The sequence below is a fragment of the Bombina bombina genome, chromosome 9 (assembly GCF_027579735.1).
Source record: "Bombina bombina isolate aBomBom1 chromosome 9, aBomBom1.pri, whole genome shotgun sequence".
In the NCBI taxonomy this organism is placed as follows: Eukaryota; Metazoa; Chordata; class Amphibia; order Anura; family Bombinatoridae; genus Bombina; species Bombina bombina.
In genome coordinates, this window is record NC_069507.1 from 144,484,345 (window position 1) to 144,510,837 (window position 26,493).

General features: G+C 34.9%; 1 protein-coding gene across 2 annotated transcripts in view; it reads right to left on the reverse strand.

The window, feature by feature from the left end:
• The window catches only part of MYOF (myoferlin), a 313,269-nt gene extending 288,458 nt beyond the window's left edge, over positions 1 to 24,811 (reverse strand). For both annotated transcript variants that reach the window (XM_053692421.1, XM_053692420.1), the window contains exon 1: positions 24,627 to 24,811. In XM_053692421.1, the coding sequence (XP_053548396.1) occupies positions 24,627 to 24,714 (88 nt within the window). In that variant the 5' untranslated portion in view covers positions 24,715 to 24,811. The remainder of the gene's footprint in view (positions 1 to 24,626) is intronic.
• Positions 24,812 to 26,493: the final 1,682 nt, after the last annotated feature.

Sequence of the window (26,493 nt, forward strand, 5' to 3'; positions counted from 1 at the left end):
TATTCTGCTGACGTTTCAAGGATAATCTCCCCTTGGGAGATTATCCTCAAAATGTCAGCAAATTAAAGAAATGCTTAAGTTTGTCTAAAAGCGAGAGCGGTCTGTATACTTTCTATTTATTGCACATGCCGGCACCCTGGTTGTGGTCTTTTTTGGTTAGTGAGAATAAATTTAATTTGGGCTTTTCGTCGTTTGTAACTTTGGATTGGGGACTTCAAAGCTGGCACTAATGGAATTGTGACATAAAAAAATTGTAACATTTGTTTACTGGCCCCTTAAGTGAAGAAAAAAAATGTTAAGTTTAACTTTTCTAGACACCACAGGACTCCAAACTTCAACTGATGAAAGCATAGAATGTGTTAAAACTAAAAATAGCCTACCCAAGGACTATGCAACTGCTTATAAATGTAGCCAACACCCTATTACCTAGACTATTGTATACGAGATATTAAATACACAACTACTGCCCTGTTTATTATTTGAACAAAGATATTTTTGTTGTGAATTTTGAGTGGATTACTGTTTTTAATACAAAGATTTTATCTCCTATTTTTTCTACTAGCTTCTAAAGGGTTAATTCAGAAAACTTAGGACTAGAGAGCTAATCAAATATTTTAACTTCAAAATCCCTAGAAAAACCTTAGAGACATAAAACCCTAATTTTTTCTCTTTCATGATTTAGAAAGAGCACACAATTTTAAACAACTTTCTAATTTACCTCTATTATCTAATTATTTGCTTCATTCTCTTGATATTCTTTGCGGAAAAGCATATCTAGATAGGCTCAGTAGCTGCTGATTGGTGGCTGCACATAGATGCCTCATATGATTGGCTCACCCATGTGCATTGCTATTTCTTTAACAAAGGATATATAAAAAATGAAGCAAATTAGATAATAGAAGTCAATTGGAATGTTGTTTAAAATTGCTTTCTCTATTTGAATCATGAAAGAAAAATGTTGGGTTTAGTGTCCCTTTAACATCTTTGATCAAAGTGAATATCTGGGTCTTGTCTCTCTATTTCACACTATGGGCCTAATGTTGAAAACCTCTTCTCTCAGGGAAGATGATCTAAAATGATTCTCCAGCACTGCAAGATCCCTAGTGATATTTTCAAAAGGCATTTTAACTTCTCCAAGGGGTGTTCCTTGCATTTCTGTATGTGAAGGAGAAACAAGCCCAGTGCAATAGCACTGCATGACATCAGCGTTCTGCTACATTTACACATTATACTTTGTATTTTATATCACTTTACACTTCAGATTAACTTTTATTAAATATAAACGTTGTACTTTCTATTTTGTTTATTTTATTTTGTATACAGCAGTCTATTTATTTCGGATTGTGATTTTAGAAATTCTGATTATGCTATTCACAGTTTCTGTACAACTAACAAATTATGATCATACTTTGTAATGTATATTTACTGTATGTGTATATTTTATTTTACAAATGACATTACAGTTTGCATTTCTTCTATTTTTATTTTTTTTATATATAATTTTTTTTTTTTAATTGAGGTTTAAGCAAAAACACACAAAAAAAAAAATCAAGGTCAAGATACATAAAAGATCACATCACTTAGATATTGTAAAACTTAAATCTAACCGATCGATATCGAATACAGAAATATCAACTTTTTGTAGACTTTTGTACACTGTTAAAGTGAATGTAAATTTTGATGCTAAAGTGCCCGTTTTTTAAAAATTCGATTAAAAACAGTGGTACTTTAATTCATCAAAATTTACATTTCACTCGTGTTGTGAAAAAAACGTACCTTTTAAACTTGACCGCAGCTCCAGCTTCCTCCGGTTGTCGCAAGCCATTTCTGATGTCAGAAATGATGGATAGGTCATCCTCCAATCACGGCTTCCCCCCAGGGGAATCACTGTCTGATTTAACGCCGTGATTGGAGAAAGCCTGATTCCTCATTTTAGACCCAGGAAGAGGCTTTGCAACGGGTGGAGGAAGCTGGAGCTGCTGTCAAGATTAAAAGGTAAGTTTTTTTTCACAACAGGAGTGAAATGTAAATTTTGAGAAATTAAAAGTGCCCCTGTTTTTAATCAAATTTTTAAAAACCGGGCACTTTAGCATCAAAATTTACATTCATTTTAAGTTCACAGTAGATGAGACAATGTCCAACTAGAATATATAAATATTTATGACCTATGAATTTGAAACCTTTATTTAATTAAACATATATCTGACTATTTCCCATATTGACAAACGGTCACTCTTGGACCATGAATATTATAAAACAAAGAAAACAGGGAATGGTATTATTGGGTTCGAGGAGTTAGGGGGTATTTTTAGAGGGATAGAAGCAAATTTTTATATTTAAAGCTAGTAATAGCCTATATGTACCTTGGGTTAAAGATTGCTTCTATAATAAGATGTAAATTTTTCATGTCAATTTGGGAGGATGATTGAAGGCTGTATTTTCCTATGTTCACTTAGTGAACCAATAGATAGAGGGGGGGGGAGGAAGAGGAGGAGAGGTTAACAAAAATATTCCTTGTTATGTAATCTTGGGGTCTCTTAAGCTCTCCAAATAGTAATGGAACTATAGGGGGGGTGTATGAGTAAGATTAACAGCTTTAGTTTTTTCTGTAGATCTAACAAGTAAGATAATCTATATAAGGTTGTTCTATAGGCATGCTTAATACCAGTGGCTATTAGTACCCTAGTATCTATTATATGGCCTCTAGAAGCTTATGACGTTAATTGGTGCGTACCTTTATATAAAAAATAAATAATTGGAGTGCGGTCGTTAAGGCATGTATAAGGCATACACGCATATATATTTAAATGCTTATCTATCTATCTCTGCAATGAAACATTGAAAGCTACTATCCGCATAGTACTCAGTCCCACTGTCCCGGCCACTGACAGCAGAACATTTTATACCGTGTTGTAGGGCAAATATTGTATGTGTAGGTAAAACATAGCACTATTCCCTTAAAGTCTGGCGCAACTCTTAATCTATGTAGCTTAACATTGCAATCATCAAAGAGCGTTACAGTGCATTTCAGCATCAGATATGAGAATCGCCTTTGGTTTTGCAAAACTCTATATGAAGTATATTATATATTGTTTGCATACCATCACATATCAAATGTGTACATATAAAACACGTGGTATATAGTTGAATGGGATGTGGAGAATTGTGAGGGGAAACTTAGTAGTAGGTAAGCATATAATACAAAGCTGGACTATGGAACTGACATATGTTTATACATCTAGAAGAAGAACCAAACTGTAGGCATAATACACTATAGTAGTTCTTACCAGCATGTAGAAAAACATGTAACAAATATAAAAAAACATAGGTTAAAAACCTTCCTAGAATCTAGTATAATTGACATTATGTATAGTATCAGTAGTAACATCTACGAAATTACTTCTATGGGATATACTGGGAAAGCAAGTCCCTGGACATAAATAAAATGTAGCCTATTTCTTTTAGAGAGTAAACTAACAGACACAGTATAATTAAAACTAATGCTCTCTCAGTGTGAACTGCAAAAAACTTGCAACATAGACCTACACAATAAACAACATGTAGCTCAAACATGGGAAGGGGAAATCACACAAACATATCTTGCTATCTTGGGTTTGAGAATAGCTGAGTAATGGCCTCATTAACTGATGCTTCTAAATAAAGCTAGGTTCCTCACCAAGCTTAAATCCTTTAGCCCAAACCACATCTTAGTAGACTGACTCAATTGTAATATGCTTCTCTCTGGGACAAGTTAAATCAGTCACGGGTATTGACAAGAGGGATATAGCCGGTCTGCTGTAGTAGTGTGCGAGATCGGGGTTGTCCTTTTTTTCTCTCACCTACTTCAGCGGGTGCTGGGTTAGTGACGCAGGCGCCTTCAGCGGCTGCCATAGTGTCGTCCTTCGGCTGTGCCAACTTTTCAAATCCACCCTTAGGAGGAAATTGAACAGGCTCTACCCTGTCCAGCTGTGCAATTAGTGAATGGCTGGCAACTGATGTTTCCTGGGTGAGTAGGTCCCCACTGTATTTAGAATGGCTACGGTCTTACCGTGTCCCTCTAGGATTTGGGTGTCGTCTCTCTCCACCCCAGGTTCTACAAGACTGGCAAAGTCCAATCCTGCGCCATCTTGGGGGTTAGGTCATATAGCCAGGTTCTCAAACCACTGTGAAATTAGCGTATGAAGCCTAGATAGGCGATTTCTCAGCAAGTCGCAGATCTCTGCATTTCTTCTATTTAAATTAAAAGAGAAAAAAACTGTCCACTTCAGTTTCTCAGAGAGCTTCATTAATTTCTATGGGCCAGGTAATCAAACATTCTTTAGTTTTGAAAAAAAATTATATTGCAGACTTCACATGAGTCAGAACTCACTGAATTTCCTAAGAAAAAGGGAGGAACCTGGAAGTTCCAGATAGATAAGACTAGTCTTCCATATTAAGTAATGAAGCTCTTTGGGATACAAAATATCACATGGGAGAGAAAAGATAACTGGAGAACCCTTGGGACTGATATAAAGTCTTAGTTTGCATCAATTACAAATTAAACTGAAATGTTTTTACGTCAATTTAACTTGTAGCTATGTTTTAGTATATATTAATTTTCTGTTAGTTAAACTACACTGGCATTCAAAAGTTTGGGGTCAATTTGATATTTTCCATGAAAACAAAAATATAGTAAATGAGTTTGAATAGGAAATATAGTCATTGATAAGGTTAGAAATAATGAATTTTATGTGGAATAATAGTGTCCTTCAAAATTAGCTTTCATCAAAGAATTCTCCATGTGTAGCAATTACAGCCTTGCAGACCTTTGGCATTCCAGTAGTCAATTTGTTGAGGTAATCTGAAGAGATTTCACCCCATGCTTCCTGAAGCACCTCCCACAATTTGGATTGGCTTGATGGGCACTTCTTACGTACCATATGGTCAAGTTGCCCCCATAACAGCTCAGTAGGGTTGAGGTCTGGTGACTGTGCTGGCCACTCAAAGACAGAATATCAGCAGACTGCTTCTTCCCTAAATAATTATTGCATAGTTTGGAGCGGTGCTTTAGGTTTGTCGTATTGTAGGTGGATATTAGCTCCACTCAAGCACCATCCAAATGGTATAGCATGGCGTTGCAAAATGGAGCCATAGCAATTCTACTGAAAGGTCCCTTTTACCATTTATAAATCTCCCACTTTACCACCACCAAAAGAACCCCAGACCATCACATTGCCTCCACTATGCTTGACAGATGGCGTCAAGCACTCCTCCAGCATCTTTTCATTTGGTCTGCGCCTCATGAATGTTCAGAGCATCTCAAACTTAGATTCGTCTGTCCATAACACTTTTTGCTAATCTTCCTCTGTCCAGTGTCTGTGTTCTTTTGCCAATCTTAACCTTTATATTTATTGCCCAGTCTGAGATATGGCTTATTCTTGCAACTCCAGCTCTTTTTATTCTGATTAGAGTCAGTTGGCATTGTTCTGTGTAGGGAGTAGATTTTCAGTATCTTGACAATTTCTCACATGGAATAGCCTTTATTTCTCAGAAGAATAGACTGATGAGTTTCAGAAGAAAATTCTTTGTTTCTGGCCATCTTGAGCCTGTAATCAAACCCACAATTCCTGAAGCTCCAGATACTCAAATGAGTCTAGTCTAATGAAGGCCAGTTTTATTGCTTCTTTAATCAGCCCAACAGTTTTCAGCTGTGCTAACATAATTGCTAAAAAGGTTTTTAAATGATCAATTGGCCCTTTTAAATGATAAACTTGGATTAGCTAACGCAACATGCCATTGAAACAAAAGGACAGATTTCGCCAATAATGGGCCTCTGTACGCCTATGTAGATATTTAATTCAAAATCAGCTTTTTCCAGTTACAATAATCATTTACAACTTTAACAATGTCTACACTGTACTTCTGATTAATTTGATATTTTAATGGACAAAAATATTTGCTTTTCTTTTGAAAACAAGGAAATTTCTAAGCGACCCCAAACCAACACTTGTGTAAGTGTATTGTGAATATTGAGCAAACTTCACCTGCATACAGTTGGCTAGAAGAAAAAAAAATTAAAAAATAAATAAATCAGTGAGACCAGCTTGTTTAAAATGTTTACAAAATTTCACAAGACTGGAGAGAGAGCTTTAGACATACCATGGGGACTCCTCTATTTAGCCCAGAGAATTGCCCTGCCCCTCCAACTTTCAGTTTTAGTTTGGAATGGAGCAAATTACAAAAGTGTAATGTAATTTGTAAAAGATACACAGAATATACAAAGTATGACCCTAATTTGTTAAATTATCACAAACTTTTTAAAACAGAATTTGTAAAATCAAAATTAGATCAAAATCTAAATATATAAAAGAGAAAATGCAAAACTTAGAAAACATAATAACCCATTTTTTTCTTCTAAATAAAAATTAAATAAAAAAAGTTTAAACCTTACACATATTAAACACAATTGTATAAAATGCTCTTTTATGATTCGAATGAGGTGTTTAGAGATTTAAAACATGTTGATTGCAAAATTATTCAATATGACAACCAATATTAAAGGGACACTAAAGTGAAAATAAACTTACGATTCAGAAAGAGCAATGCACTTTTAAGACACTTTCCAATTTACTTCCATTATCAAAATTTGCATAGTCTTTTTATATTCATACTTTCAGGGGAACATGGCCCTAATGAGCATGTGCACAAGCTCACAGGGTATATGTATACTAGTCTGTGATTGGCTGATATCTGTCACATGATACAGGGGGTCGGAAAATGGGAGAAAAATAAATTTGTCAGATATTTAAAAAAAAAATCTACTCTATTTTAAATTAATTTTACATAGAGAGAGAAGCGCACTCACAGGAACAAAAAACTGGCTCAATACCATTGTTAGCCTGTTCTATGGCAATTTACCACCTGGGTGCAGCTTCTTTTAGCCCAGTAATGCTTGTTGTTCGTTGCTGTGAGTGCGCTTCTCTCTGTATGTATTTAGTCTACCTAAGGGAAAAAGGGGCAACCAGGCATGGACTCCTTGCTCAGTGTGCTTAGATGAATATGGCTACACCTCACTGACGAGGCCCAATGAAGGCTGAAACGATGGAATTGCTGTGTTCCTTGCTCAGAGAGGAATTGCCTGGTATTTTGGCGATGGACTGACCGTAATAGGCGGGATCAGACTGATATACTACTACAGGAAAGTTCTACTCTGTGAAAAGCATTACTGGGCTAAAAAGAAGCTGCACCCAGGTGGTAAATCACTAAAGAATAGGCTAACAAAAAGATATTGAGCCGTTTGTTTGTTCCTGTGCATGCGCTTCTCTCTGTATGTGTTGAAATTTATTTTAGGCGTTAAATCATTGTCTTTTTTATCATGCCCTTGTTAATTATACAATTCTACTGCATTGAGTGGTCCTTTAAGTTCTGAGTGTTCTGCTGAGGGTGGGAATATTTTGCACCTTGTAGTGACGAAACACATAGAAAGGAAATAACATTTGTTTAATAATAAAATGATGTAACAAATTGGAATATTGTATTAATTATAGTAGAATGTAACATTTAATACATTTTATTGACAATATAATGCAGCAAAATGATTGATTCATTCGTAGTTTATTCGTTTAGTAGCACAGTGTTTCATTGCGTGTGCAAATAAACATGTCCAAGTGATGTTACCAAGACTTCATTTTCATTAAGGGGACATTTAGCCCCACATTTGTCATTCATGTTACCATTTTAATCAACTATCCAGTGTATTACTTTGACCAAATTTGCTTCATTCTCCTGGTATCCTTTGTTAAAGAAGCAGAAATACTAGGAGCTAGCTAAACACATGTTAGCCAATGGCAAGAGGGATATAAGTGCAGCCACCAACCAGCAGTTAGCTCCCCGTAGAGCATTGCTGCTCCTGAGATTACCAGCTATGCTTTTCAACAAAGGATAACAAAAGCACAAAGCAAGTAAAATAACAGAAGTAAATTGAATTGTTTATAATTGAATGCTCTGTATGAGAAATCAAGGGGTTTATTTCCCTTTAGGCATTAAGGGATTATAAATGTACAAAAAGAAAATGCTCTAATACGTTAGAACATTTTATTACTACACTATTGCTTATATATTACTGTGTGTTTAATTCCTGCAAATGGATTAAACACATAGTTAAAAGTGAGCTCCTGAGCAGCAATGCACTACTGATGAAAGACAAAAGTGTGTAGTCACTCTCAGTAGATTATTATATTTACATATTATTTTTCACAATACTAACAATTGATTGAATATTGTGCTGGTTACAACACAGCACTCCAAATAGCTATTCCTCAAAAATGCCGTACAATGTTACATTCATAGTGTGCTGGAGACTAAACAAAAACAATGTTCCAGCTACCTTCTTAATTATGTAACTAGCAGATGGCACAAAGATTCCTCAAATAGAAGAAGTGACATCACAAATTACTAAAAAGCTTCAATTAACTTTCACAAGTTTGCTACAAATGTATCTAATAGATTCTGCAAGCTAACTTATAAAAGGGAAAAACAAGTCCACTTTTTGTTTCATATGTGTAGTATCCAAATTTAGCAAATTGTTCTTATTTCTAAGCCAGCAAGTGAAGTTAAAAACTATTTTTATTATCTCAAATCTTTTAGTAATATCAATATAAAATCAACCTGCATACATTAAAAAAAAATTAAAATACTCCATTCAATAAAAAAAATTCAAAACAGTCTTTCAAAAGTCTATAAATTCATAATGGTTCCAAGACTATTTTCATATATGTGGATATGCTTCTTAAAAAGGGTCAAATCCCCTGCAATAGTAGAAATGCTTTATCACCGTATATTAAAGGGAAACCGAACCCATTTTTTTCTTTCGTGATTCAGATAGAGCGTGCAATTTTAAGCAACTTTTTAATTTACTCCTATTATCAATTTTTTTTCGTTCTCTTGCTATCTTTATTTGAAAAAGAAGGCATCTAAGCTATTTGTTTGGTTCAGTACCATGGAAAGCACTTGTTCATTGGTGGATACATTTATCCACCAATCAGCAAGAACAACCCAGGTTGTTAACCAAAAATGGGCCGGCATCTAAACACACATTTTTGCATTTCAAATAAAGATACCAAGAGAATGAAGAAAATTTAATCATAGGAGTAAATTAGAAAGTGGCTTAAAATTGCATGCTCTATCTGAATCATGAAAGAAAAAATTTGGGTTCAGTGTCCCTTTAAAAGTACCAACATGAATGGTGCACTTTTATTTACACCAGCATTTGTGCGATAGCAGAAACTTCAAAAGTAGTGTTTGGCATTTGAACCGCTTCCTTGTTATTGCGGTAATGCAGTCCTCTCTCGGAAACCGTTACATTCTTTAAAAAAAACTGCGGTTACCCTTCGCTAGACATTACAGAAGCCTGGATGGGTCAAATCTAAAAGCAATGCATTTCAGATAAACCTCCTTTCTCAAGATCTTATTCACAATCCATTTGCACTCCATTTATATAGGAGGGACATATTGTTTAGGGGCAAGATCTTATGGAACTGGACTATATAGTAACTTTATATCTGCATATACATACAAATTGTCTATTCTCAAATTATAAACTTAAGATTTAAATTATGAAAATTTTAAGAATCTTATAAATTTACCCGTATAGAAGTAAAAATAAAAACAATCCGCATTAAACTTTTATTATCCAATATTGTTGCCAGTTTCTTTCACAACCATTCCCTATAGAAAATTGTATAAATTAAAAATCTTAATACCATATTTCAATAATGTTTTTTTTTACCTTCAAAAAAATGATATTTCTCACAAGTAAAAAATGTATACATATAAATGAATTTGCATACAAAGAGAGAAGCGCTCTACCGGGAGCTAACAGCAGCTCATCAGCTACGAACAACATATAAATGAAAACGTATACTCACAAACTTCTTTTCTCTCAATTAATCAGACACAAAACAATGTGCTTAGAGGGATATGGCTGCACCTCACTGAGAAGGCCCAAAAGAGGCCGAAAGAATTGTTTGGGGTTGCCATTTCCCTTGTTTAAAGGAGAATTGCCTGTTATTTTGGGGCTGGACTGACCTTGTTAAGTGGGATCAGACTGATATACTTCAGGAAAGTTTTCCTCTGGGAAAAGCACAATTAGGCTAAAATAATCTACAACCAACCGGCCATAGAACAAGCCACTGAGCTAATGTTTGTTCCTCGAAGACTGCTTCTCTTTCTATATGCATTATAACTGGGTGCAAACCTGGTTCCTATGGCTACTCCACAAAATTGTTTATAAAAAAAAAAAAAAAAAAAAAAAAGGGAGGTAGTTGGGTTTTAAAATATACTCAATAGTTTCTAAAATAAGTGTTCTCTGTTCCACTCTATGTGTATTATATTATTTTCAACCAAGCATACCAACAGAGAAAGCACATTTGAAAATAAGTGAATTTAAAGGGACACTGAACCCAAATGTTATCTTTCGTGCTTCAGATAGAGCATGCCATTTTAAGCAACTTTCTAATTTACTCCTATTATCATTTTTTCTTTGTTCTATCTAGATTTAAAAAAGAATGCATCTAAGCTTTTTTTGGTTCATAACTCTGGACAGCACTTTTTTATTGGTTGATGAATTTATCCACCAATCAGCAAGAACAACCCAGGTAGGTCACCAAAATGGGGCCAGCATCTAAACTTACATTCTTGCATTTCAAATAAAGATACCAAGAGAATGAAGAAAATTTGATAATAGGAGTAAATTAGAAAGTTGCTCAAAATGTCATGCTCTATCTGAATCATGAAAGAAAAAATTTGGGTTCAGTGTCCCTTTAAGTGACTTAAAATGACATGCTCTATCTGAATCATGCAAGATTAATTTTGACTTCCTATACCAATAAGGACAGCATTGCAAAATAAATATTTTAAAATAAATGTAATAATGTAATTTGTCAACACAATTTACAAGATTTTGTAAATAAAGAGTATTTTAATAATATAACTCTAACAGCCTGGTGGAATTCATGTTCCTGGTCTTCTTTGGTACGGCCAATTAGATTGTTATAAATAAGCTTGTGCTCTTAACTAACTAAAACGCTAGGTAGAATGTTGTAGGGTCACCACATTTATATATAATGGAGGGACCCCAGCTTCTCAGGAGGAAGTGGAATAAAACAAAATTTGGAGGGGTTTTATAACAATAGCAGGCAAAATACATAATGAATGTATATTGCAATGTTGGTTTATTCAAAATTTCCCTAATTAAACATTTTAAGTTAAGTTTAAGGTCCCTCTAACTAGTTTTTGCCGTTATATTATTATTTTTTCTCTCAAATAGTTTTTCTAATTCAATCAGTGGCTCTTATTAAGGTTTCAGACTTCCCAACCGTCCCTATTTGAGAGGGGGAGCCCCTAATTATGAGCTCTGTCCTGTTGTTACCCTGAGACAGCCAAATGCCTCTATTTGCAGCATTTTGCTTAGCCCCACCCACGGAAAGTGCATGAACCAGACACACCCACTGACTGCCCAGACACACCCATAATCCTAACTACTATCCACTTGTGAACCCCCCTAAAAGTATCACATCCACAAAATAGCAGTATGCACCCTAAACCTCCTGAGTCCCTTGCAACAGCCTTGAAAACTTGATAAATAGGTAAATAAAAAGGACACTGGAGCAAATATTTACATAAAAGAGTAATAACTATATGGAACAGCTCTAAAGAGCAAATAACAGGAACCAATACAGTTAATGTTTTCAGTTTTGTTTTGGTGATGTAAAGTGCTACCAGGTGTAGTAAATAAAGGGGTATGGGAAAAAAAAAACCTTCAGTATTCAGATAGCAATTAAACATAAAAAAAAACCCACACACATTCCTGATTACTTCTATTTCCTGTGCACAAGCTTTATTTCTGGCCCCAACAATTCCTCCCTCATTGATCCCCTGGCCCCCTCCCAAAATACAATATGCAGGATGGTGGATCACCGAGGAGCTATTAATTTTCTTGATTTATCCTAAAAACTATTTTGTATGGGGCAAAAGTTTTATTAGGAATTAGGAGTAGTAAAAATTTGTGATGTACTTTAGGTCTCCTGTTTTTTTTTCCCCATGTAATTTAAATACGTGGATAACATTCTTTAGGATTTAGAAAGAGCATAAAGTTTTCAACACTTTTCCAATTTGCTTACTTCATTTTGTATTCTTTGTTGAAGGAGCAGCAATGCAGTACTGGGATGTATCTGATCACACCTGTTGAGCCAATGACAAGAGGTATGTGTGTGTGTAACTGCCAGAAATCAGCTAGCTCCCTTTAATGCATTGCTTCCTCTGAGCCTTCCTATATATGCTTTTAAGCAAAAGATACCAAAAGAAAGAAATTAAAGTTTTACATTTTATATTATCTAATGTCCCTTTACTTTGAACTTTGCAGTTTCCAGTCCATTCAATCCAGTTCACTTCTCAAGATTGCTTTGTCAACATAGAAACTTACTGATATTTCTAACTAACTTGTGACAACAGGAGAGTGAAGATAAAGAAAACTCAAGGGGAGTTGTATCCATGGATTGCCAATCAATATAAATGTTGCTAAAATGTATGGATCTCTAAGTATTGAAGTCAAAATCAAGCTATACATTTTTAACAGATAGCATAACCTTTAAAAAACAAAGCCAGAACAGTAGTAAATGTTAAGTAGTTAAAACTGTGGTTTCCCTGTGCCAACAACACTATTTACCAATGGAATTATTTGTTCATTTTTAAAGACAGCAAAGTGTCATAGCAGAGAACAAAGAGATCTTGTATTCTTCCACCTCAGGGAAATAACTATTCCAATGACAAAGCTATATCTTTATGAAGCTGATTTACAATACAGTGTGGAGGTAGCTCCAAACCTTAGTGAATCAAAACAGAAAAAAAAAAAAAAAAAAATAGGAAGGATTTATTTTTCTCTCACTAGAGGTCTTTTTGAAACACAAATTAATCCAACCAATCATTATCTATGATAGAAATATTGATGTGAGTGATTATGTCTTCTAACCATGCTATGACAATTATCATTTATTTGTATAGCACTGCAAATTGTAAAGAAATATCTAGCCACGCCCACAATCTACTGTCTCCCGCCCAGCCCTGCCCCTCCCTAACACAGTGATGGGTAACTTGGCACCTCTGATGTTTCAGAACTACATTTCCCATGATGCTAAGTCACACTGCAGTCTAGTTGACCATCAAGGGAAATGTAGTTCCGAAACAGAGGTGTCAAGTTACCTATCACTGTCCTAACAGAAATCAGACCTAAATCTGCCTGACTCATACAACAGCCTTTGCAGCCCAGATAGTCTCCACTCTCCAGAAATATTGGGATGTATGAGTTAAAATTTAAGATGCACTAAAGTCAAATTTGTATTTATAATTCAGAAATGATTCATATCTGCCTACAAAATAAAATGTTTTTTAAAAGTATTTAAAAACATAGGGGTTGATCACAATCCTTTAGAAAAGTTTATCAAATGGTTCTCTACATAAAATCCCCATTAAAGACTTTTATTGCAGGAGTTTGATCAACCCAATATTTTGTTAGAAAATTATGCATTGTTTTGTAGTCCCAGAGAACACCCTTTGAAAAGCCTCTTATGTGGTTTATCTTACTTTCTTTGCTGCGGCCAATTAGGGATGGATATTAAAAGGGACAGTAAAACCAAAATTAAAAAAAAAAACTTTCATGATTCAGATACAGCATGCAATTTTAAACAAATTTTCATTTTACTTCCATAATCTAATTTGCTTGGTTCCCTTGGTATGTTTTGCTGAAGAGTAAATGTCAGGAACAGCAAATGCACTACTATGACGTAGCTGAACTCATCTGGGGAGCCAATGACAAGAGACAACCTCCAGGCAGCTCCCAGTAGTGCATTGCTGCTCCTGAGCCTACCTAAGATTTTTAACAAAGGATACTAAAAGATCAAAGTACATTTGACAATAGAAGGATATTTAAAATTGCATGCTCAATCATAAAATCATTTAATTTGACTTTTAATGAAGGAAAACAGTGAAAAAATATAAAAAAATGTTCTATTAGTTCAAAAGTCTCCTGATATTTGGCTATCACTAGTCTGGGGTTATCAGTAAAGGTGAAGCAATACAAAGAATATACACTAATAAATAACATAATAAGCACATACGAAACAATGCAATGAAGTCAATTCTTTGTGAAAAGCAAATAATCTGCCTCTCAACCAAAAAACAGATTAGAGAGAAGGGAAATGGTAAACAAAAGGTCAGATCTAATAGCTAAAAGGTAGTTACAAGATTCTGGAGGATTTAGTTAAATGACAGGTTGGTAAAAATACTGTTTATAACTGATAAATATCCGGGATGCAGTTACTTACTCCACCCTATTTTGTGGCTCAGCACCTGGGAAGCAAGTTGGTCTGACAGATAAAGGTTAAAGTATAAGGATAATACTATTTTTGATTGGTCTGGCCATGACACGTTTTACTATAAAGAGCTAGAAACATTCACTCTTCCTTTCACACAGCTCCCAATTATCCCACATAATGTGGGGCTGCCACCGTCTTAAAGCTCTTCACCACAAATGACCCGGTTTCTAGAGTGAAACCTGCCAGAGCACTGACCACAGTCCTCCGTGACACACTAATGTCTACACACAACCCCGCCTATGACAAATTAGAAGGCTCAGCCCCTCCCATCTCAACTCACAAAACCCCCCACAAAAATAACAAACAAAAAAAAACTGTTGCTTCTTTAACTTTAGACACGTTTATCGCTTTCTATACAAAAGGCCAATAGTTTGATACCAAAATTATCATTATGGATGATAGTTTCAATGAGTAGAAACATCTTTTGCAGGAATAAACCTATTTAAGACTATATAATTATAACAAGTAATGAGAACATATGAACACATTAAGGGGAAAAATATAGTGCAGTATATATATATATATATATATACACACACACAATAGGTGGGGGATTGGGTGAGGCAGATTTCTTTGTTCTAGTACAAAGCCACATAAACCACAGACAGGTAATGTGGATAATTATTTACCATCCACAATTTTACTTTATGTATAAAGTACATTAAAAACCTCATTAGTGAATGGCAGACTGGCAGTTGAAAATGCTGTGGATTAACAAGCTTGGATATCATTTTCATATGCAGGAATCTCTGAACTTTGACCGCTGCAAACTTGACAGGATTTCATGCACCAGTCACAGGACCAGCTTATTGTTCACTAATGAAGAATAAAAAAAAAAAAAAAAAAAAAAAAAAGTTTCCTGTACTGACCACTTTCCTGTATATATAGAGGTAGCAGCATCGCCTGAACATGGCCTCTGATTGTGAAATGAGCAGATTTTGATACCCCCTGATTAAAACTTTCAAACGTGATCTAAGAGCTTTGTCATGTTGCGTCATAAGATCACTTATACTATAGGACTAGGGGTCGGCAAACATACACACGTATATCATTTTTTAAGAGAGAAAAAGGAGAGAAAAAGAAGAGAGAGAAAAAGGAGAGAAAAAGAAGAGAGAGAAAAAGAAGAGAGAGAAAAAGAAGAAGAGAGAAAAAGAAGAAGAGAGAAAAAGAAGAAGAGAGAAAAAGGAGAAAAAAAAGAAGAGAGAAAAAGAGAAGAGAGAAAAAGAGAAGAGAGAAAAAGAGAAGAGAGAAAAAGAGAAGAGAGAAAAAGAGAAGAGAGAAAAAGAGAAGAGAGAAAAAGAGAAGAGAGAAAAAGAGAAGATAGAAAAAGAGAAGATAGAAAAAGGAGAGAAAGAGAGAAAAAGAGAAAGAGAGAAAGAGAAATACACACACATACAGGCAATGTGCTCCTCGGCGTAATCACATTTATTACACACCAAAAAAAAAAAAAAAAAAGTGTCCAACAATATAATGGCTATGTTCTCAGTATTTACAGATGCAATGTAAATATATATAAATATATTTATGCAGTGTTACATTGTCTCAGTCACGTGACTTTATACTGATACAGTGTGTTTTGAATCTTTTTTTTTAATATATATATATATATATATATATATATATATATATATATATTGCTGTTCATATTAGCCTTACAAATCGTTAGTGTTACAATATGAGTAATTTGCTAAATATGATCAAATTATATATATGTATGTGTGTGATGTGACTGCTTAGTGTTCAGCTTGCTGAAAGTTTCTCAAGGACAAGAATAAAGCCGTAAAATCCTTTAGTTAAAATAGTTTAGTGAAAAAGTCCAGAAGTCAGAAGCCATGTGCGCAGCTGTCCAAAAGTTAGAAATAGCATAGAGGAATAGGTAAAGTGCAGAGATACAAATTACTTTACAAACAAACATATACATTCAGCTCTTATGAACCAATCACACTCTTAGCCAACTCAAAGCATCCACCATTATCCATTTTTGGGTTGTATTAGCTGAAGAGGCCTGTCAGTATAGGTATATAAGGTATAGGGAGAAGAGAGAGTAGTAGAGAGAGGGGACATGAAAGAGGTTTCAAGCTCTTACTGGGGCCCAGTGGTAATTATATTATGCACTTACTTTATAGCTATAAGGTTGTTTTTATGTCTGTTTGACATAACTGCATACAATGTCTTACATCAAATGCAATGTGTTTTATGTAATGTATTTAATGTAACTCATATTAATGGTACCATATAAAGAAGCTTAGAATATTATATTGTGTGATCTAAGATTTTGGGTGCTGTGACTAATAAAAGTTGTTATATTAAGCTGTCTGTCTCACAAGCAAATTCTTTCATAAATAATAATAATTATTAATATAAATATTATATTCCAAAAATAATAATTAATCCTCAATATTAGTACTCCGATTTATTGGATGTGCAATATAGCTCTATAATAAAAGAGCAATAAATACTGGCAATGTTTAAAAAGAGTGCTTTATTCCCTATCTTATATCTAGGTGCATTTATTTAGATGTACCATCATTCTTCTTATAGTATTTGTTTCAAATAGTATTTATAGGGTCTGCACCATCATTGATATACTATATATACAGATAGCATTAGTTGGCAGTAGCCAGTCTTTCTCAGTTATATTAGCCATTTGTCCTATACCGCATTATTCTTACATGTATTTTTTATACCTACTTCTACTTGGGTTCATACCCTGTTAAGGTCTATTTGTTTAGGATTAGGCTAATGAGTTTAACTTACTCTTGAATACATATCCAGTATTTTTGGAGCAGTAGCAATTATGGCATTTACGTTGTCGGATGCGACATGGGAAGCAGAGCTTTCTGATACTTTTTCTACAAATAACACTATTGAGAGTGGGGGTGAAGAGGGTGAGAGTGTTAATATTTTTGGAGCCTTTAAGAGTTATAAACAACTCCTTATGAAGCAAATTCGTCTTAGAGCCGAGTCCTCTAGTTTGGAAAATTACATACAAAATAATATTATTCCTAGAGGCCTGAGGTTGAAATTAGATCCAGGCACTAATTTGAGAAGTGATGAAGGAGGAGAGGCTTTTTTTAGAAGATTGGAATACTAGCTTGTCTGAGTGTTCCATAGTTCTGATGAGAAAAATGGTTGTTAGAAACAAAGAAAGATTAGAAAAAAAAACTAAAATTAGAGGTAGATGCAGCACTGACTGTTGTAAATAATTTTGAACAAAATTCTAATTTTGCAAAACTTAATAGTGAGATGAAAGAACAAATAGCTAGATTACAAAGTGAAATTAAATTACGCAAAGGAAGAAAGCTAGTCAGGGATCAAGAGGACTATAGGAAGAAACAGGTATATACCTACAGACAAAATCGAGGTACATATGACTCAGGAACGGATTGTTCTGATTCTGAGCATGAGGGGTCTCAGTCAAAAAACCAAATCACGCTCTGGCCCCAGTGCTCCATCAGAAGGAGAGGGGGGCAGGAAAAGATGGAATAGGGACAAATACCGATACTGGAGGAAGGAGGTACCCGTATCGCCAGACCAGATACAGGGAGTTCAATCAGAGTGTAGAAAGGCCCCAGAACTTCCGCCAACGAGGTCGGAGGAATCGAAGGCCCTTTTAGTTAGCCCTACTAGCCATGATTTTTTACAAGTGATTAACTTGTCTAATTTCAGACTTAATAATTGTCATTTGAATATCCTTAAAACGAGGACTTTCATTTTGTCCAACAAGGGGTTTGGACAAGTTTACACTTTTAAAAGATCTTCATAGATTTGCTAGAAAAGTTGTACTCTCTCAAATGTTTAAAAATAAGGCACAAAGTATGATTGAAGATCTGAGCCTCACTACAGAGGATAGACTGGCGTTGCAGGATCTTAATGATCTTTACCAAGAGTCAGCAATACAAACTGATATTTCTCCAGTGACTGAGGAATTAATCCCTTTCAAATTACCTTCACATTTTAAAAAAGAGATCCACATATATGCCTCAACTTGCTACCTCTCCACCAATTTATTTGTAAAATTGGTAGAAAGAGAAATACACAACATATCATTCACTGGTATTGTCAATGACAATTTGTCTAAAAAAGAAAGAAAAGCGCTAAAGCAGTTAAGGGAAGCCCCTAATGTTGTGTTTAAATCTGCAGACAAAGGTGGCAATGTCGTGCTTTGGGACGAGTCTATGTACACTAAAGAAGTGCATAGACAGCTCAATGATAAAGAGCAATATCAGAAATTAACGTTCAATCCACTTTCTAATTTAAAATTGAGTCTTTTCAGAATTCTTAATGATGCCAGGGATGATGGGATAATAACCAACACAGAATTTAAATATTTATATGTTGAAAATCCAGTTATGCCTATTTTTTATTGCATTCCTAAAATTCATAAAAATCTTAATAATCCACGGGGACGCCCCATCATCTCTGGCATTGATAGTCTATATATATATATATATATATATATATATATATATATATATATATATATATATATACACACATACATACACACATACATACATACACACATACATATATACACACACATATGTACAGTGTGTGCCTGAGTCAGACGGCAGATCACTTTCATTTGCAGAGGAGGTAGGACTTAGCAAATGTTTTTTATTTCTTTGTGCAAATTCGGATTGTAACTTCAGTGTGGTAGTAGTTGTATGGTGGGGCCAGGGGTCCATAAAAACACTTTTTTTAGCAGCAGTGTATTTATGATTCTTTGACAATGCTGTAGAAATTCTATATTTAAAACCATGCAAAAATGTTTCCTCCTCAATACACAAATAGTAGGTGCCATTTTGGCAGATATGCATTACATATAATTACATTCCAGTTTAATGCCCCTTTATCCAAGGACTTTCCAGATGCAAGGAGGCATTTTATCTAAGATTTGTACATTTGCATAAAATGTTATACTCTCAGACTAAGATTGCTCAGTGTTTTTGAAATGAGATAGGTTAACTTAAAACTGTTCAGTTTACACTACAGCCGACTTAATTTTGAAATACAAACCAACAAGCCTAAATCCTGCATTTAACCAGATCTAATAGTATGAGTACCACAGCTTATGGTTCCACCAAGACCATATAGAATACAGCATTTTCAAAATCCATAAGTACAGCTGACAGATGGGAATATTTGTACACTATATTTAAAGTGGTGCTCTTGTTTGGGGAAAATGGGGAAAAAAACAAAAAAACAAACAAACATATGTCAACCTTTTAAAAGTACTTTTCTTCATCTAGCCATCTACCCAGATCATTAATGTACAAATTTTTAATTCACAGAATTATTTTTGTTTGCACATTTACAAATATGAATCTTTAAAAATTGATCTCTTAATTTCTGATTTTTTTTTATCATGCATGTCACACACTGTTGATTTAGGGGATGCAAGGTGCATAAATGCTTCCTCTTGTGAGTGTTTCTGTGGGTGTCTGTGTTTATGTCTTTGTGCTTTGGTTTGTGTCTCTATGAGGGTGTATGTATTTTTTTCTGTGGGTCTCTCTGTGAGGGTGGGTGTGTAAGTCTTTGTGCATTTTCTGTGGATGTCTGTGAGGATGTGCGCATATGTCTGAGCTTTTTCTATGGGTGTCTCTGTGAGGGTGTGTGTGTGTGTGTGTGTGTGTGTCTGTGTATTTTCTCTGGATGCCTCTGTGAGGGTGGGTGTGTATGTCTGTTTTCTGTGGATGTCTCTGTGAGGGTGTATGTTTTCTGTGGGTGTCTCTGTGAGGGTGTGTGTATGTCTTTGTGTGTTTTCTGTGGATGTATCAGTGAGGGTGTGTGTGTGTGTCTTTGTGTGTTTTCCGAGGCTGTCTCTGTCGGCGTTTCCTTGGGTGTATGTGCAAGTGTGTGTGCGCGTCCATTGTCTGTTCCTTTTTAGGACATTTTGACCTTATTACTGATTATTCACATCTTTCTACAAACTTTGAGACTAACGAGACCTTTCCGGAAGTCACCAATCCACCATTTAACCTTTAAATGATTGTTTAGGCAGTTCAGGGCCCTTCCTTTCAGCCACTGCATGCTGTTGTCATCATTTAGTTGGCATCTTCCTTTACAAAAAGATAATCTAGAGTGTTTGTTTGTTTGTGTGTATATATATATATATATATATATATATATATATATATATATATACACACACACACACATACACATACATACATATACACATATACATACACCTTTACAACATTTCCAAGTTTAAATAGACACTTAAGAATAAAGTGCATATACATTTTAGTCACTTGGTCAAAATTGCACTCACAGGAATGAACAACTGGCTCAATACCATTGTTAGCCTGTTCTATGGCGATTTACTACCTGGGTGCAGCTTTTTAGCCCAGCAATGCTTTTCACAGAGAAGAACTTTCCTGTAGTATATCAGTCTGGTCCTGCCTATTACGGTTAGTCCAGCGTCGAAATACCAGGCAATTCCTCTCTGAACAAGGAACACAGCAACCCCAGATCATCGTTTCGGCCTTCATTGGGCCTCGTCAGTGAGGTGTAGTCATATTCCTCTAAGCACACTGGTAGATATATACATACATACATACACATATACATATACAAACACGTTTGTAGACGCATGCGCTCTAACAAGTGTCCAACAATCTGATGGCTATGATGTTAGTCTGCGCGGCCGCCACAACAACATGGAGTCAGATGGGATTAACATGTAGGCATTGGAATGCGATTACGCAGAGAAGCGCATACACAGTAAGTATTTTTGATCAGACAGCTGGCAGAATGTCACTTCCATTTGCTGATCTGATATATTTGCTATTCTGTTAGAACAGGAACCATAGTCATAAATGTACTTAAATATATGGTCCACACTAATCCTAAAAAGTTACATACAAAAAAAAAAAAACCTCACTGGATTTACAACTGATTTGGTAATCTAAAAAGGAGAGTTCTGCACAAAAATACAAATATAAAAATTTCTATGCCCCTAATAATGTACAGCAAGATTAAAAATGTAAAATTCTATCACTTGAGTTGTGCAATTGGCTACATTATGTACACATAGGGGTCAAACCTAAATTATTCAAAAAGAAAATGCAACAAAAAATGTGAAACCTATATGGACAGGTATTGTGACCCAGAGTTTCTCAACTCAAGTCTTCAAATAGGCCATGATTTTCATGATTTTTAACTAGAGCACAGGCGAAACAGCTGATGAGTGAGAGTAAGTTAGTTGCCATGGTTACTGATCAGCTGATTATTTCACCCGTGCTTTTGTTAAGATATCAGATAAAAATATGGCCTGTGAGGGGTTGACAAACTGTAGCTTGAGTGGTGCACACACACTGTAGCTGAACTTGGGAAGTCAGCACTATATACTAAGGGCCTGATTCTCTGAAGCTCTTATCTGGTGAAAATCTATAAAATGCCTCGTCAGTACCACATGGCCCCTTCGGGATTTTTTAAAGGCAAGTTTTTTACCTTGGGAACTGTGTATCTCATTAAGGGGAGTCCACTAATCTGCACTACTGGAGGAGACCGGTACTTGGGGGTCTCCCCTATTCTGTCCTCCCATCAATAAGATGTCTTAGTTACCATATTAACTTTTACGCTCTAGAATATATATATATATATATATATATATATAATTATACATATAATTATACAGAACAACAGCTGGTTTAAAGTAACTCCTCCAAAAATGTGTTTATTTTATAGTGCTATGAAGCTTTATTTGGGGGAATAGTTTACCTGTACACCATTTTGTAATCTTCCTAATCAATATTTTCAACACAGTAAAAAAAATATATATATATTTTAAATAGCTTGAGAAAGTAAAAGGGACACTAAAGTCAAAATTAAGCTATCATGAATCAGAGCATACCAATATGAGTTGGTGATTGGCTGATGGCTGTCACATGACACAGGGGTGCAGCAAATTGAAATAAATTTAAAAAATGGTCAGAACAAATTAAAAAAAAAAAAAAACGACTGCTCATTTAAAATTTGAAGTGCTATTGCATTCTCTTTTTATTCCTCACTAGTTGATTATGCAATTCTTCTGTATTTAACGGTCCTTTAAATTAAAAGGCTGAGGCCTTCTACTGCTTCTTAGTTAGGTATGGGCGGTGGGCCAATCAGGACTGGCATATTTCCCTGATTAAGTGCAGAGGATACCGTTACAACAAATTAAATACTGGAGTAGTCCAAGAAGGGAAATACCTAAAAAATGTGAAACACAGCAATAGAGCATTTTACTTTTCCAATGTTATATCCCTTTAAGAAACTGGGCAAAGTCCTTTATGTGTAAAAATTAGATGGCGAAACAGGTTTCTGAAAATTCATTTTGAATCCTCAGTAAATAAAACAAAACACAACTGGACTTGCATATGGAAGGCATTCCAAGCACAACCATCCTAATGAAAACAAGCTGTGTAGGAGTTATGGTTCCTTCAAAAGGCAAGAAACATTCTTTGCAGAAATCCTTTAACGTAAACAGCTGCAAAGACGTCTGCAATGATTAAGTAACTTTCTAGACCTAATAGAGGTGAAAATATTAACCATTTGTTTTTCAAATAACTATGTCCAAATTTCTAGGAGCACAGAAAATTCTATCTACGGCAGCTAAACTCCATTGTAACATTTTCCACATCAGTTCTACAATTTGGAATTCATAAGAACGTTTTGTGCACTGAACCAGTGACTCAGGGGAGTATATTTGTTGAAAATAAAAACCCTCCAAATGATAGAGTCACTTCAATGATTCACCAGTAAAATATGCAGAATACCAAATACAGCAAAACACTGTAACTTGATATTTCAACATAAGGGGATTAGAAAACTGACTTACAAAAAAAAAAAAAAAGTGTGTATATATATATATATATATATATATATATATATATATATATATATATATATATATATCTCAATACTTTACTTAAGTTATTAATGATAATGTCTTTCCCAGGTATAAGCTGTGGGAAGGCATTTATCCTTTCAGCGACATAAAAGTGAATTAAAAACACAAATTAGACAATAGGGTCAAATCTAAAATCCAAAGTCATAGTTTTTATATTGCAGTATAAATTCACTGAATTACAATATCTGCATCCAAACATATTATAAAACCATGTAAAACTTTCAATTTAGCAAAATGTGCATTGTATTGCAGTACAGGGACACACCCCTTGAAAAGTCTCCTGAGTGCTATAAATCTCTCTTTTGCTGTGACCAGTTAAAAGACAAGTATAAATGAACTCTAATACAAATCAAGTGTTTCAGCATGCATTGGGTCACAGTATCTACGAAATGTACTCTCTGGAAATGTGGGCAAAATTCACAATAAAAGTAATTTACTGTATAGCGTTAACATATCTAAATCTAGCTAATAGTGTATTTTCTTAGAGGATCAGTATTTCAGTCATGATTTACTAAAGTTTAATTAAATATAAACCATGCTGGAATTCTGTTTATAATGTCAGTAATCTAGCAAATCCATTGGGGATAATTACAGAGATATCCATTGCTTATCAAATACCTGTGCACACAAGTTTCCCTGAGTGCTCCTGGTATGGAACTCCAAGAAAGAGAATTCCCTAGTTTTCTAATTATCATCTGAGTTTCAGATGTTTAAATCTAAAACACCTTAATTGAATAATATATTCAAATGAAAAAAAAATCCTAAAAAGGTAACTTTTACAAATAAGTAGAAACCCACATTATGATGCAAATAGTTTAAGAAAAAGTATAAAAGCACAATAATGAAACATCAGTTTTTATTATATGTGATAATATATTCCTGTTCATAATAATACAACATTATATATATATATAATCTCAAATAGATAAAAAGGTATTGTAACATCTATGTATATTTTTAAATGTAAAAAAATGTGTTGCATTTGTTCACTCAGTCTCATACTCATAAAAAGTCCACAGAGAACACGTTAACCCTGGGTCTTTATCACATTATTGGTGGGGGGGGGGGGGGGGGGTAAACTCATTTCTGGTTCATTTTACAAGCTGTGTCCTTGAATTTCTTATGACATCCACTGCTGATTCTAACTCAGATGTATAAATGTAGAATACTAAAAATATGTACACAGCTAAAAAGCCAATTCCAGAGAAGAAGTAACTTTCTTTTATTCCATATACGGATTGCAAAAGAGAACAGATGCAGCTGAGACTTTGGCAAACAAAAGAAATAGTTCCCATACATTATAAAAAAGCTCTTACCTTTAAATATGACAGTAGCTACAGGATCTGGTTTTCCAAGCTTGGTTTTAGGAATATTAACAGCTGATTCCACAAAAACCTTCAGCATTGTTGCAGAGTTGATAATCTAAAAAGAAACAGTGAAAGACATAGGCAGGAGAGGGTGTTGTGTTGGGTCTAATCCACGCAAGACTGCAGCAATGAAACAGGGGAAGCAACTAGACGCCTTGTTACTTTAAGAGATGGGTGGATCTGTGACTGATTACTCAGTAAAAGCAAAAGAAAAAAAAATACCTGTAAAATGATCTCTTAGCCACACACTGCATAGCAAAAAGGGGAAGCAAGGAAGTAACAGGTCCCTACCTGCAAATTCCTGCACAGTGTATTTTATTTTACTTGATCTTCTTTGTATTTAATCCAAACTTACATCCCCCACAGAGTATAGTGGGAGGGATTTATACTGCATTTTGTTTGACTTCCAGATGGGTGTATTTAGGGTCCCCACAGTCTATCTTGTGGTCAGGCACATACTTCACATTATATAAAAAAGAATGTAAAGCATTTGCACTTTTATGTTTTTCCACAAATAAAACGTTTGAGGGGATTCACTCCACCCTTAAAAAGAGGAAGGGGTGCCCTTCAAAGGTCAATACATTTAGCCACCATTTGTGGAAAATGTGAGACAGTTGAAAATAAAGTTGCAAATGCAAAACTAAATTTGTCTTTGCATGAATGTTTTGTAGATGATCAATTTATATAGCCCACCTGGAAGTGTTTTAGTAACAATGTATAGTTTTGCTTATTTTTTTGTGCTGATTTGCAGACTCTTAACCTTTTTAATGCTGTTACTCTGTTCTATTCCATCATAATTACACTAGGCTTTAAAGTCGTCATGATGGAATAAAATGTCATAGCTAACGGCTGTCCTGAAGCCTTCTGTGCTTCCAGGATTTGATCGCGGTCTGGAGGGCATTCCTAGGGTTGTAGGGACGCCCCCCAGATGCGATCCAATAATTGTAATCTCGCGATCGTCTGCACGATCGCGTGGTGTCAATTTGTCTACATTGGAACAGTTGTTCCGATGTAGGCACTTTAGCCCTGTCACGAAAGGGTTAACCAAGCCACAACGTTTTAGATGTATACTGCTGTCTACAGATTCCTGCAGCTGCTGTTTATGTTATCAGTCTTTTCATATGCAGGTGAGGGGGGAGTGTCTGCTGTCCCTGTTTTCCCAGCCCCTTCCACTGGGTGTCCCAGCCTAACCTCATCAACAGTGCTAAACTGGGAGCTTCTAAGTAAGTTTTTAAAAGGTTTTATACTGATTTTTAGATCAATATCTGTGTATATTCTTATTTATAGTAGTGTCTATTACATGCAAATTGGTGTATACTGTTCCTTTAATTCTAATTGTAATTACATTGAATTATTAATTGTGTCTACTGTTCTGACTGATTGGGTATGAGTTGTACATACAGTAAGACTGGTTGGTTCCAGATGTTGAAAACTATTAAGTTTGCCCCAGAGCTACATGACAAGTATGAATTAGGCTATTTGTCACCTTTTCTATTATTTAATAAATATTTGAATGTAAACGGTCTGGATAGAATGTGTAACTGTATATTACAGATCATATGTTTTTGTATGTGTATGTCCCTTTAAAAAAGGTTAAACAAATAGGTCACAGTCAGTTAGCCAATCAGCAGTAGCATTCACACGTAACCACCAATTGCGTGCTGTGTTCTGCATAGGAGCTTCATGGCTTATGGCTCATGAGTATAACCTTACCTATGTGTTTAACAACTGTAAAGATTAAACAAAACTAGGATCAGTAATCCAACAATTACATTCTCTAATAAATTACATCATATATTTTTTGCTATAAAATGCA